The sequence below is a fragment of the Musa acuminata genome, chromosome BXJ1-3 (assembly GCF_036884655.1).
Source record: "Musa acuminata AAA Group cultivar baxijiao chromosome BXJ1-3, Cavendish_Baxijiao_AAA, whole genome shotgun sequence".
NCBI lineage: Eukaryota > Viridiplantae > Streptophyta > Magnoliopsida > Zingiberales > Musaceae > Musa > Musa acuminata.
In genome coordinates this window covers 10,255,923-10,270,479 of record NC_088329.1, presented here as the reverse complement: position 1 = coordinate 10,270,479, position 14,557 = coordinate 10,255,923, and the positions used below count along the sequence as shown (strand labels likewise).

Genomic DNA, 14,557 nt, shown 5'->3' with positions numbered 1-14,557 from the left:
ATATATATGTATATATGTATATATATATATGTATATATATATATATATGTATATATATATATATATATACATATATACATATATATATATATACATATTTATATACATATATACATATATATATATATATATATACATATATATATACATATATATATATACATATATATATATACATACATATATATACATACATATATATATATACATACATATATATATATATATATGTATATGTATATATATATATATATATATATATATATATATATATATATATATATATATGTATATATATATATAACCAATAGCATCACCCTTCTCTCTCTCTCTCTCTCTCTCTCTACAGAAGCGGACACTAAAATTGACCCAAACGTTGTTATCCATCCACGGATGCATCAGATGGGCCTCGTACTGGTGTTTGTAAGAGGTAGGCCTCAATCGATCCAAGTCCCGACGATGCTAATGAGATCACAAACACGCTTGGTAGAAGCCGAGCATCTGAAGCTTTTTGCGCCCAAAGACGTAGTTGATTAGCCGACCCCCCCCACCCCGCCTTTATTTCTACTTCGCATCAGAAGGCCAGTTTCGGTCGTTGGAGTAAAACGACGAGCGCCTCGAAGACTTGACATGTCGAATCCAAACACTCGCCAATAATAGCGAAACCATCAAACGAAGGTAGTTGCCTTCACCGCAGAGATTTCCAACCAAATCCAACAGCTGCAACATCACAACACGTCCCCTTTCCTTGCACCTTACGACAACCTCTTTTCTCCTCCATCTGGATAAGGCAAGCAGTGACGAGGATGCGAGCAGCAGTACAGCTAGAGAGCAGGGGCAAAGCATGCCCACGTGGAAACGTAGAAGAGCAAGCCAACTTCGTCTCCTGATCGATCGAGGTTGCCGTTTTGACTAAACCAACGTGATAAGACATGGCTTCAATTTTCTCTCATGTCATCCTGTGTCTTTCAAGTTCTTCCTTCCTCCCTCCCTCCCTCCCCTTTCATACATGAACCGCTCATCCATGCGTCTTATCCTTATCTCAGACTCTTAGCGAAGCGCTGCATTGTGACTACTTTGTCTTCTTCTGATTTCTTATTCCGAACCGATACTATTATTATCAGAAACAAAAAAAAATAAAGGAAAGAAATGGAACATCCATCCCTCATCCTGTGATCGTCAGAGGGGTTTGATTATTCATAACCGCACACTTTCAGCATTATTGAATTCGTTTTTAAAGATCAAGTGGCGTGCGTCAGCTACGTTCGTTGACTCGCTCGATCATGATGAAAGGACGGAGAAATATAGCAGCATGAACTCCAGAAAATTCTCACCAGAAAAAGAAATAATAGTAGGAAACACCACACCCATGTGTTCTGGTTTCAGACGCTCCACTTTGTTTCCTTGTCCGGCTCGCAAGTCAACCGTCCTCCTCGGTTGTACGAAACCATCGGTACCATTTCTCCGAGCAGGTACGTACGCGGGCGATGGCCCGCCGCCACCTTCGTACGTGGACTTCCTGAGCTCTCCTTTCGAACATGTCATGCTGTCCTACGCTGCACCACCCCTCGTTATGATTGCCCAAATAATGTAGTTAATGTCCTCGTCGCGCCACTCGAGGTTTTTCTATGCTACAGCGGCGATGGTGGGAGGACCCATCATGAGAAGCTAAAAATCTTGGAGGAGAAGAAGAAGAAGATGATGGTGATGGTGGTGGCACATGCAGGCAGTCTAATAATTCTCGATCCGCCATGTGCTTTGCAAAGGAAGCTTCGTTATTTTTTGCTTTCCATTGGCTACCTACCGATTCATGTTAGTTTGCCGTGACTTTTGATTTCCAATCATTACGTGCGATCAACAACAACGAAAGCAAATATATTCAATTATGATCCCTATTTAAGAATTTTAATATATTCAATTTGTGTAAATCTCGATAGCTATCCATCCAAGTTTGAGGTCCGAAATCCCATTCGATTATCTATTTCTCTAATGTACTCGATCTAAACTCGATAAAAATGTAGTTTTCTTTTGATCCTACATTGCACTTTGCTTTCATCACATTAACATAATTGATTAGTTGCCTCGAGGACTTCCTTTGGTGTTGATCATGCCGTCCTGAAACCATCATAATTACGTAACTCATGCACATGAATTGTGTTTGGTTAATGCAAGAATATGTAGGCATCCACTGATGTCGCCATTGGTAGGCAAAGAACTCCATCACCGGATGTACAAAAGGACAGTGGCACAGTGGGCACCACCACCACCCTAGCAATCCGTACTCCTATAAAGAGAGTTGACATGAGCAGTAGTCGACTCGAGAAGCACTAGAGATAACCTTTGGTGATGGCATTGCTTTCATGGCTATTCTCCTTATCTTTTTTTTAATCTTTTTTTCTTTTTCATCTTGAGCTGCATGCATCACATCTGAATGGCTAAAAAGTCGCGTCAAAATGATGCTTGCTTTGCGAGTTACTGTGCAGCAAGCAGTGTGTAAGGCAGCCCCATCTTTCGTGGGCAAGAAAGCTCAGTAGCACCACCACCCTCCCTACAAGCGTATGCATTGACCACCCTAACCTAATCCCAAAGAAGAAGAAGGAGAAGAAGAAGAAGAAGAAGTCATGCCAAGTGACAAGGATTGCCGACTCCGGACGTCCAATCCATCTTCTCCTCCTGCATAAACTATTCAAACATGTTTTGCTGCCCACAAACGTGACCTTGTAATGGTCTTCACATGAAGTCGCTGCATCGAAGGAGGCTATTGAATCTTCCCAGTTATTCCACGGTTCTAAGGAACTCTGCGTTTGCAGACGCATGCAGTAAGCTAATCAAAGCGGACTCGTTAAAGCCAAATCCTAAGAGCTGCTAATGTCAAACAACAAGCATAAAATGAAAGCATATATGTATCAAGACACCTTCTTTCGTTGTAAAGAAACAATTACACAAAGAAAAAGAAAACCTATTGTTGGCTCTATCTCAATATCCTTTTTCTCTTTCGAGATGTCCGTGAGATCGTAATAGATGATTAATTTTAGACTTCACAGGAGCATGCATGAAGCTTATTTTCTACCTTTAGGAGGATGACTCTAAATTATCTTAATATATGCAGATTTATGAATGAAATTTTTTCTCCAAAAACGCATTTCCTGAACTAAGAAATACTTTACCTTTTAGTGTATATATATATATATATAGAGAGAGAGAGAGAGAGAGAGAATAAAAAACCAAAGCGGTAGCCGTTCACTTTTCAACGAAAAAGGGACGGGGGCCATCCCGTTGACTTTTCAACGAAGAGACGGTGGCCAGCCAGTCTGATGTCATGCACGCGTGACACGGGACACGGTACATCCGTACGTACCCGGTGGCAGAGTGGGCCCGGTCGATTTCCCTCACTGCCCTCGGCCGTTTGACCTTTCTCCCTCCCCAGCATTTATTGCGCTCCCCTCTGACGCCATTTATATCACCCTTCCTGGTTTCGCTCACTGCATTCCAAGGCTCCAGTTGGATACCGGCAATCCCTCGGTAGGTTTCCAAACGCCTCTTCCTTTGGTCATCTGTTTTACGTTTGCTAGTTGTCCTAGGATCGATCGACCGATTTGATCTCTCTGTGTTGTTTTTGTTTGACTTATTGGATGAAGGGAAGGGAAGGGAAGGGATGAGGATGGAAGCGAAGACGAGCGAGAGAGCGGAGTCCGAGTCGGATGGTGTCAAGAAGGAACAGGAGTTGGACTTGAGTGGGATGTCGTTGGACTCGCTGCCGAATCCTTCCATCAATCTCGGCATCATCACCAAGCTTGATCTCTCAAATAATAACCTTCAGGTCAGTTCTTCATGCACGCACAGAACTGCTCTTCATCTTACCAAGTCGATCGTATTCCTTGTTTCTGAAGCGCGATACATTAGGAAGCTTTTTCTTTTTCCGATCAATTTTGTTTTGGGCTTCAGATTCGAGTGCATGCGTCAACATTTTTGGTAGTATTCCTTTTTCCCGTTTCCCGAGTTCATCAATCGGTTCGGCAGAAAGTAATTTCTAGTTAGCAGAAAAGAACAACATTGGGACGTTGACGCTTGTTGGGAACTGCCAAATCTGCTTGGTTAATGCGTTATTCTTGATGGCGTGCCATTTTTGCTCTTCTCTATTCTCTTCGGTTTCTGTTGGTGGAAGGAAGGAAGGATAATTAGCTGATGGCTCTCTGTTTCCGTTTTCTGTCTTCTTTGTGCTGATGGGCTGGAGAACAGAGCATTCCGGAGTCGCTGACGGCGAGGCTGCTGAACTTGGTGGTGCTGGATGTGCACTCCAACCAGCTGAGGGCGCTGCCCAACTCCATAGGCTGCCTCTCCAAGCTGAAGGCCTTGAACGTCTCCGGCAACCTTATGGAGTCCCTTCCGAAGACCATCGAGGACTGCCGGTAAGCCTTCTACTCGCAGCATGTCACTACTCCACTCGGTGGATTCTCGAATAAGTGTGTGCAAGCGCAAAGGAGTCGTCTTTGGCCAAAAGGCAAAGACGAGAGCCTCGTGGAAGAATCCCCATGGAATATGTTCTCTCTCCTTGAGCGAAGGAAACATTACCATCCGATGCATGTTCGATATGGTAGAGAAGAGAAGTGCGATACCGAGTAGTAGAGCTTCGATTCTTCTCATGTCTCTGAACAGGGCTTTGCAGGAGCTGATTGCCAACTTCAACCAGCTCACCAAGCTCCCAGACACCATGGGTTTCGAGCTCACCAACCTCCAAATGCTGGCCGTCAACACCAACAAGCTCGCCTTCCTCCCCTACTCCACCTCGCACATGACTTCCCTCCGAGTCCTGGACGCCCGCCTCAACTGCCTGCGCGCCCTTCCCGACGGCCTCGAGAACCTCATCCGGCTTCAAGTCCTCAACGTCGGCCAGAACTTCCAGTACTTGCAGTCTCTTCCCTACGCCATCGGGCTCCTCGTCTCCCTAGTCGAGCTCGATATCAGCTACAACAGCATCACCGTCCTCCCCAACTCCATGGGGTGCCTGACCAAGCTTCGGAAGTTCCAAGTCGAAGGCAACCCCCTGGTGTGCCCGCCCACGGACGTGGTCGAGCAAGGCATCGACGTCACGCGGGAGTACCTCAGCGCGAGGATGAACGGGAGCGAGACGGGTCCCTCGTCGAGTAAGCACTCGTGGATCAAGAATCTGGTCAAGTGCGGCACCTTCAGCGGCCGCATGATGTCGAGCAACATCAGCGTCAGGGATGAGAAGGACGGGCTTTTGATGTCAGACTATCGTTCCATCGATGGGCTTGCTTCGCCGAGGTACGTTGGCATCTTCTCGCCTCGACGACTGTTCTCGCCCCGAAGGGCTTCGCCGCGGAAGTAGCAGGAAGAGTTCAACAACAGTCGCAGCAGCTTGTTGGGGTTCAGCGTCGAGTTGATCATACATGACAATAACGAGTTCTCCGTCTAGAGAATAGCTGTTTAGAAGCGCATCTGTAAGATACCACGGACTCAAAAACTTCCTCTCCGACATATAAGTCACTGTGCAGTCCGGTCGTGATCGATACGATCGTAATGCATGAGCGAAGGAGATGTTCTCCGGCCGCCTCAATTCGTAGCTTCTACACCAGCGGTGAAGCGAACATGCCAACGGAGAGAAAAGACGAGACAGCGGGCGGCTAAATACCTCAACGAGGCATTTAGTCGAACGGACCGTGCTCAGATTATGTGGGCTTGGGTTTCCCAAAACCATGGTCCATTCGGCCCGATTTAGAGCTTGTCAACAAGTATTAGGATCCCTTTTATAACCGATCGAAATCAGTCATCGATCATTTCAAAAATGAATGTTAAATATTGCTAAAAAAAATTAAGATAAATGCTTTTTGTTTGTGATATAAAAAAGATATTTAATGACCTCTAATATATTCCATACTGGAAATTAAGAATGTGATTACAAGTCAAACAAAATTTTGGAGGCAGTAAGGGGGAATGTTGATATACGAGGCATGCACCTTCTCCTTCTCGTGTAGGCTCGAAGGAGGAAGCGTCAAGTACTTCTTCCTGTCAGTCGAATCATTCTTCGTTATAAATGCGAGATTCCGATGCTCACAAATGATCACCTATTGGAACCCAACCAATACGCAAGGACGAATCGAGCGTCAAATATGAGATCCAGCATCGATCGATCACGTAACAAGTTCGACTCAAAACAATTACTCTCTCAGATCGATGACCGACGCATGACGAGCGGGGGACCGCGATTCGCATGAGGTCTGAAACCTTCTCCTATATCGTACGAGTCCCGTCGATCGATCACAACAGAGGTAAAAAGCAAACACTATGTAGAGTAATGGCTGTACTCGTTTCATAATTGGACAAACCTCTCGGGTGCTACGTATCAAAGAAATCTGTAAGTTGACCGTCGAGTTCTACGTGCAGTTGAAGTTTAGATGTTGCATTCGATCGAGGGGAGTAAGTGAGGTGTCAGATCCAATCAACCTAAGGTGTTTATAGATCAACGCCTTTGGGGCGCAAAAGCTGAGTGATATGATACGTTGACACAGACCCAATCATCATTATTTTACGACTCCTCCCTCTTCACATGCATGTCTCGATGATGCTGAGCTCCCGGAGAAATAGTTTAGCTGGTGATGCCTTTTTTCTATGAAGATTCCCTCTTCCTCGTGTTGTTTGTCTGCACGCACGCAGAGAGCTACCGGAGGAGGAGGAGGAGGAGGAGGGGATGGAATAAGCGGCTTCTGTAACAAGCTCGGGTGTTGTATATATATACACGCTAGTGCTTTTTGCGACCCCATGTGCGTCATGACGTTGAGCATGTGGAGGAGGAGCTCCGGTTGCTTCTCTGAGGGTGGAAGGACGGAGTGCCTCGCCTGCCATGAAGGCACGAGGCAAAGGAAAAAAGAGAGGCAAGAAGGCGACAGCGATGCTCGTCTTTCTTCCGGACCTAAAGGCTGTGCTGTGCAAATATTTATATGAAGTCAGGCAGTCAGATCAGAGGGCGCATGCAGAGAGAGAGAGAGAGAGAGGGTCACATTTTAGGGCGTTCACTTTTTCTTTTCTTTTGTGATCAAGGACTTGGTTCTGCTATTCGGGGGGTACTGAAGCCACCTCTCACAAGGCTCGAGTGGGGGCTCCTTTCGCTGCACACTTTCTCTGTCTTGTCTTGCTCCTCCCACACCCTCCACATGCCTCTTGTACCATTTCCAAGCCATCTCTGAAGATTACAAGGGATACGCACAAAAGAGATTGGATCGAAGCTAAATTCTATTTACCTGAACACGAGAAACTAATCCGGTTGGACTGATGCATGATCACAGCGATCAAGGACTGATGCATGGTAGCGTCGCTTAGAACAGCCCTTCTCTTCCGACGTTGCCTTTGCATGCGGTGCTCGTCCCATGTGCTTCCTTCCTTGCCCTGCACTCGTCCGTTACTCCTCCTCCTCCTCGCATGCAGCAGCATTCATGCATCAGCTCTGAACACAATGAATCCTTCACCTTTCACAGCATTGATTGCTCATTCCTGCCTGGCGCTCGTGGAGAACGCTTGCCGCGATCCTGCTTGCGAAGACACTATCACTGGAAAGTTCTCCACCGAGCTACGGCTGATAATTAACGAAGACATCTGAAGAACAATTCAGGTCAGAGATCACAACATGTACATATATTTATATTACTTTTTTTGTTTCTTTCCGTTTTGAGTAACGATGACTCATCGCAATTACTTCTGCAGAGTATGCCGCTATTCTATTTAGTCTTTGTACAAATCTCGTAATATAATCACATCATATGATCAGGCGGATCACGTAGGCGCTGAAACTGATATATAGCCTATAAGCCTTGTGGCTGCCATTACTCTTTTCTTGAATCTGGAGCTTACCTTCGTGCCTTCCAAGCGTTGACTCTGTGCAGGGTGATCGATCCTCTTCTCTCTTTGTCTTCATGGTTTCATTTGAGGTCTGAGCTTTCCTCCTCTCTATTTGGACAGGGTGCAGATGCATGCTCTGGGGAGGGGTTATTCCAGCTACGATCTTTAGAAAGTGGTCCTCGGATCACCCAACATATTGGTACTTCCTTAAGCAACCACCATAAAATAATAATTTGGCACCGTGAAATAATGTGGCCAGTGATCAGATGCCTTTGCAACTCATTCATTGCGGTCTCTGCATCCCACTGAGATTTATACATCTCCGGAATGTTATGTGTCATTCCTGGCTTTCTCGTAATCTTACAAGGGAAGTTAACCCCTGCAAGCCCAAGAAATGCCGTGAGTTAAGTAATGGCTTCTGCCATTGGAGTCAACCAGACTGCAGCATGTGTCATGCAGGAGATGACAAGAAGAAAAACAAGGGAAAAGAGAGATATGGAATTAATTAGAACAAAACTGAGAGGACTTTGATGTGATGTGGTAGATCACGGTGACATATCAAGAGTTTTCGATATGCCATTTGTGATCTAGCCAGCCAATGGGGCTTCATGGGCTGGTGAGGGAGGTGATAAGGTAAAGAGATGGACAGCTGAGATTTATAGCGACAGGACAATGTGTGGTCGACAAGGGCCCCTGTTCTGTATACCACATGAAACAGCTATGGGTTAGATCCTCTCTCTCTCTCTCTCTCTCTCTCTCTCTCTCTCTATCTATCTATCTACGTTCCATTGACTATTTAACAGCTTTGCACTACCTTCCCCTGTAATTTTGTTATGCTTTTCTTTCATCATCACCACCATCTCATGCGTCTCCCCGCCAGCCCTACCTCTCCTCCTCCTCGAGAGCTCTCAACTCAAGGCTGAATTCTGGTGATATCTCCCTCTTCGGTCACCGAGTAATGGGATGGGAGCTCGTCAACCGGGAACTGCCATCTCTTCCTCCAATTCGGACTTCCGGGATCGACGCCAACGCTCGCGAAGAAGATCCGTCGGAGTCCACAGGCAATGAAGAAATAGGCTGTTGTGTTACGCCCAAGTCGGAGGAGACTGTGCTGAAGCCTGCGTTAGTGTGCCCGCCGGCGCCAAGGAAGCCTCGGCCACCTAAGAGAAGGTACGGCTCTTCTCCGAAAGGCTACTTTCCGGTCCCCGATGACCTCACCCTGGTCTTCACCCCGGTCTCCCGCCTGGTGATAAAAAAACTTAGAGTGGATTGATTGGATTTTTCTTCATCTCTTGTAACTTTCTTCTTTGTATGTGTGTGTGTGCTTTGTATGATATATATTGAGATTCTAAGTCATCTGTAACTCGGTGAGCTTGAAAAGTGTCATGCCATAATTCACGGCTTATATGTTGGTCTTTCATATTGATTTATGTCACCTTATTCCACAAATTCTCTTGAATTTAAGGCCCAAATATGGCAAGCTTGTTTCTTTCGATTGCTTAGAATTTGCTTTTCCATGCTAATAGTTACATATCTTGGAATTGGAACCTGCATTCATCTTTCATACTCCCTCTCTCCCCAAATGCTATCCTCTTCCACCCATGATCAACGTGTCTTATAATACAGTTAAGTCGTGTAAGGTTCCATCCGGAGGTGTGTCATGGAAACTCAGCGAATTCTTCCATCGGAAGGGAAGGGGATGGGGATGGGGATGGGGACAAGGGAAGGGAAGGGTGTTGGTAAAGATGGTGGAAGGCGAACGATCTGAGAAAACGCAAGAAAGCAGATTGACCACTTACCTGCACTTCACGCTGGCACATATGACTTTATTGACTGCAAGTCGACAGGAATGACTGCATCCATCCAGAGAATTACCGTCAGAGAATCTCATGTTAGGCTGTCTGAATTATGCCACCGAATGGTATAGCATAAGATAGTCATGTCATCCTCCTTTTCTAAGAAGAAACAAAATGGAGAAATCTCCATTGCTGTTCTCGCTACACACTTCTCAGAGTCTCAGACCAAAGTTGATGGACATTAAATATCATAGATCTGGGCATAACATCACATGGTTGGAGTAGTTAATACGGTAGACAGTGTGCATATGCTGTGGGGAATAAACACACATACATATGACCCACGTTGTCTTCTTCAGCTCACTCATTACTGCTGCGGTGTTTCCCCGGTAAAACTCATTCATCCAAGCTAGTGATCATCTATCTAAGACTTCGTTCCAAACCTCTCCGAATAGTTGCTGGGTAGCAAACAAAACTTCCTTTGAACACGTGGGATGGTTGCGTGGTTTCAACTAATGGCGTAGCTCCGAAGTGTGTCCAAAGAGAATTTAATGTCCTCTGAGCAAAGGCCAGAACGCAGTGACTCGACAGCTTCAGCTTGCAGTCCAAAGTTACTCGGCGGGGTGGTGTTTGGATTGGAAGAGGGCTGATGATCCATGTTGCCGTGGGATAGATAAATACGTTACATGGGTTTCGAGATCTAATGCATGCTTACCTGTTACTGCGAGACTCAGCGGTGTGAATGTGGCGTCTGCAGCTGTGACAGAGAGAGGTCGGAGGCGATTCGACTGGAGACCGAGGCATGTGGTGGTGATGGTCGAAGGATGCAATGATAACATCGCAGCACTGGCCGTGGTTATTACTTTGGTGGTGGCTCGATCAGTGATGAAGCAGAGAGAGGGTGACAAAGTGATGATGATGATGTTGTTGTTTAGAGAATACATACCATGTGATGATCACTCTACTAACTAAGTTAGCATCGGACCTAAATATATCAGTCCACATGTGGAATTCGAATCATCTTTTTTAGAGATCACAGACAACAACAAGATACTATTCATTAGCATGAAATAACAATATAGTTCCAAAGATGTTGGAACAACAAGATGTGCAATAAAATGCATTGTGTTCTTTGCAATTTTGCTAACAAAAATTCAATTGTCAAAAGAACCAAGTAAATACACACTTCACTCATCTATGTGTCAGTACTTCTCTTGTCCCATCTGACTCCTCCGATGCTTTCTCATTTTCACCGTCTGAGTCCTTTTGTATTATTGCATTTCTCTGGTGATAGCCAATGATAAAGTCACAGTACCATTTTCTTGACATTATTTATTGGGCAATCGATGGTGAGTGAAAAGGACATCCTTTGAAATAGACAGATCACCACCACAAATTAACATGAAATGTTCATACATGATTGATAGTTTGAATCGCACAGGAGGAGGGAGAGGTAAAACAAACAAATAAATAAATAAATAAAATTAATGGCGGTAAAAGATTAATGTACGTGTTTCTTAGTGTACTTGTGGACAATGTCTTAGGATTCCCTTCTCCCCATGCAAGTGCAGCCAAAAGAGAAGATAGCAACAAAAAAGTTTGACCTTAACCAACAACTCTGCAACTTTGTGTGACAAGAACTGGACGCATGCATCGCCAAGATCCAAATTACAGTGAAGTTTTCCTGTTCTATCTCTTTGATATCAATTTTTTTGTTTTACTTTTCTTAATATCAATTGATGTACCGACACTCCAAGGCAGTATGATCCGTCGATTTCGACGCATGTGAATCGTAGAATACGACAGCACGATGGGGGTTGACTACAGGACATTCCACGAATCGACGTGACATGTAGATGGTCCTATTTGGACCCGATATGTGTTGCTAAGATGGATTTGGGATCGATTAGATCGTGTTCGACCACAGTAATTCGAGCTTCGCCGTGCGAATGATGGGCAAAGCAACAAAATGTACGACGATTCACCCACGTCGCTGCTTCTCCTTCCATTCCCTCGCCCTTGCATCCGTGTATCGCTCTCGAGCCGAAGACAACGTGTGCATTAGATGGGCCGGATCTGAAGAAGGCGCATTCCTCGAGGATCAGATGTGTATCACATCACCAAGGCTGGGGTTCATACAGGGTGGGTTCGGACCAACCGAGATTGGATGGACTTGTACCAGACCACGTTATGGTGGGTTAGGTCGCGGCCAATTTGAAATAGCTTCGGGTCAAGCTGACTTCGAGTCGAATCGGTCGTGACAATGCTTAGATCGAGTTTATGCTACCAGACAAACCAACCGCTCCAGTCACGGCTTTGGCAGTAGCGTTTCGCTCGGCGACCGAGCCCACCTCCTGCGAGAGGCGTGACCACTGTCACTGAGAGCCAATCCAGACCGAAGCAGTGTCGGGTTCCCGTCTCCCTTCCTTCCCCGGAGTCCCATCTCAGTTGGTTTCTTCTTCCTCCGTTCTAGGGTTTCCCTACGTCCGTCTCTTGCTTCCCCTTCTCTTCTCCTTCCGAACCGTTCTCGATCAAAGAAGACAGAACACAGTCTCTCGGCCTCCGATGGCGTACGTCGACCACGCCTTCTCCATCTCCGACGAGGACATCATGATGGGCGACTCCAGCCACGCCATCCAGAACCGTCCGCCCGTCAAGGAGATCGCCTTCGCGGTGTCCCTCCTCGTCTTCGGCTCCCTCGCAATCGTCGTCGGTTCCGTCATGGCCGCCAACCGCGTCGGCGGCGATCGAGCCCATGGTAACTAGTTTCTCTCTCGGATTTTCGTGAACGACTATTTAGGCTTTCTTTTTCCCCTTGTATCAATTTAATATTTCGGTGGTTTTGAATGGATTAGGGGTTTTCTTTGCGGTCTTGGGGTCGGTGTTGTTCCTGCCGGGTTTCTACTACACGAGGATAGCTTATTATGCATATAAGGGGTACAAAGGCTTCTCCTTTGACAATATTCCCTCGGTCTGAGGGCGGTTTCAAATTTTCCATGATGCGTTGTTCGGCTTTCCAGTCCCTCTGCTGTATAGATTTGTTTGGTGAGACTTCTCCTAGGGTTTTTTTTTTATGTCTTGATCCTTTTGTTCTTCTTGAACAGCTTGCTATGTATACATGCTATTGAGTTATGATGGTCGTGTTATTGAAATACCGTGTAGCTTGTTAGGTTTTTGAGTTGGTCAGACTATTACTGGATTGATAAAACTGGATCAAACTTTTTTGAGGTTTTTGTTTATGAGTAGAAAGAAAAGGGTGATCGTTCTTCTTTGAGCGTGAAATCAACTATAAACTATAAAGTACAAATATGCGTCACAAACTGTTGTTAGATCTGACTTGGATTTTGTTCAATCATTCTATAAGATATCTTTCTTTATTCGTGATTTGTCTTTTGAGAATCCTTCTCAACTGATCTTGCAATCTACAATTGACTTGATATTTTATTGTCAATTAATTTGCATCATTTGAATGTTCTTAAAAACAAAATATATGATAAGCCCACCCGGTGACTGAATATATATGTTTCTGAAAGAAGCCCCAACTCGAGAAACCACAGTAGATCCTTGGCAGGGAAAAAATCTTGACTAAGAACTCAGCCTATTTTTAACGGATATATCTTGCTGAATTTCAAGTTCCTGACAAGTATCTGCAATATAAAATGATAGATATCAATTTGCATGAGACTCCATATTCTTGTAAATCATTAGTGCATACTCGATATGCCTATAATTATTGTACTGCACAAACCTAATCTCTTCTTGTTACAAGTGGCATTTGTTGGAGGGAGCAAAACATTTCTTGATACTTTTTTCTGTGCCACACATTGTTTCGATGCTTCAAGTTCAATCTTATGTTCTAGTAATGCACTCAATTATTCTGGTGGTTTCACTGTTAGCAGATTGTTGATTAATCACTTTGATTCATTATTCTCTCAGCTGCCCAACTCAGTGCTCTTGTTTTGTTCTTCTCATGGATCCCTTGATTTCGTAAAAATGTACATGTGACCAATTTGTTATTCAGAGTTCTAAAACATTCAATGCAACAAATGAATCTTCAGTTCAGAGTTCATTAAAACCCTACATGTATTTGTTCCTTTCAATTAGGTTGTTTACACAAGACTTCTGTGTTTGGTTAGATCTAAAGTTTTCTTTGGTGAAGTTGCTGACGAAATAAGATGCCACGGACAAAATTTTAGGAATATATTGTAATTTCAACTGATGATTCTCCAACAAAATGACCCCAATTCGACCATTTCTTACACCTGCCACCAAGCTAAGTTGTTACTAGGCCACCTTATTGTTCACCAATATCTCTTTATAACTGTAATTCCAAAGAGATGTGTCTTCCATCCACACCAATCTAGATGATAACAAGGCACATGCACCCCATATAATTATAAGAAACTTTGGAGTTTTGTTTCGAGGTATTCCAACCTCCACTATCCTTTCAGAAGATATGATAATTGGCATATGTTACTGCACAACTGCATGTAATTCTTATTCAAGTATTGATTATATCTTTCCACAAATCAATGGGATTTGTCTCTGGGATCTTTACTTTGGAAATCCATGCTTTTATTTTGACTATAGTAGTCAAGCCAATGAATGGTTTCCTGGTTCTATCTACCAGGAGGAGGCAACCATGATTTTGAGCTTGTTGTATTAGCTCCTAGATTAGACTAATAACTCCTCATATAGCAACATTTAGTATAGATTGAGAAAGATGCAAATCAGTTCTCTTTAGAAAATTATCAGGTAAACTTTTTGAGTGAACTTGAAGTTAGTGCTTGTGTCACTTTCTAGGAGTTAAGCGCTTCAGATTTCCGACCTGTACATAATTGAATTTTTTTCCTAGTAATTTTGTATTACCGTACCATTCATTAGCTATCCTTGCTCTGTATTTTTCT

General features: G+C 44.3%; 2 protein-coding genes across 2 annotated transcripts; both read left to right on the top strand.

Moving 5' to 3' along the window:
- The first annotated feature begins 3,477 nt into the window (after positions 1 to 3,477).
- LOC135622705 (plant intracellular Ras-group-related LRR protein 1-like) lies at positions 3,478 to 5,504 on the top strand. Its single transcript, XM_065124770.1, has 4 exons — positions 3,478 to 3,522; positions 3,639 to 3,820; positions 4,240 to 4,409; positions 4,657 to 5,504. Exons 2-4 carry the CDS (start codon positions 3,656 to 3,658, stop codon positions 5,348 to 5,350), a joined length of 1,029 nt encoding a protein of 342 aa, XP_064980842.1. The 5' UTR covers positions 3,478 to 3,522; positions 3,639 to 3,655; the 3' UTR covers positions 5,351 to 5,504.
- A 6,498-nt stretch (positions 5,505 to 12,002) lies between these two features.
- LOC135622698 (uncharacterized) lies at positions 12,003 to 12,828 on the top strand. The gene is made up of 2 exons (XM_065124757.1): positions 12,003 to 12,408; positions 12,506 to 12,828. The coding sequence occupies exons 1-2, from the start codon at positions 12,216 to 12,218 to the stop codon at positions 12,625 to 12,627; spliced, it is 315 nt and encodes a 104-aa protein (XP_064980829.1). The 5' UTR covers positions 12,003 to 12,215; the 3' UTR covers positions 12,628 to 12,828.
- The last annotated feature ends 1,729 nt before the right edge of the window (positions 12,829 to 14,557 follow it).

Coding starts and splice junctions, on each gene's coding strand:
- LOC135622705 (XM_065124770.1), top strand. CDS start 3,656: ATGAGGATGGAAGCGAAGACGAGCGAGAGAGCGGAGTCCGAGTCGGAT. Junction 3,821..4,239: donor TCTCAAATAATAACCTTCAG/GTCAGTTCTTCA, acceptor GCTGGAGAACAG/AGCATTCCGGAGTCGCTGAC. Junction 4,410..4,656: donor AAGACCATCGAGGACTGCCG/GTAAGCCTTCTA, acceptor GTCTCTGAACAG/GGCTTTGCAGGAGCTGATTG.
- LOC135622698 (XM_065124757.1), top strand. CDS start 12,216: ATGGCGTACGTCGACCACGCCTTCTCCATCTCCGACGAGGACATCATG. Junction 12,409..12,505: donor CGGCGGCGATCGAGCCCATG/GTAACTAGTTTC, acceptor TGAATGGATTAG/GGGTTTTCTTTGCGGTCTTG.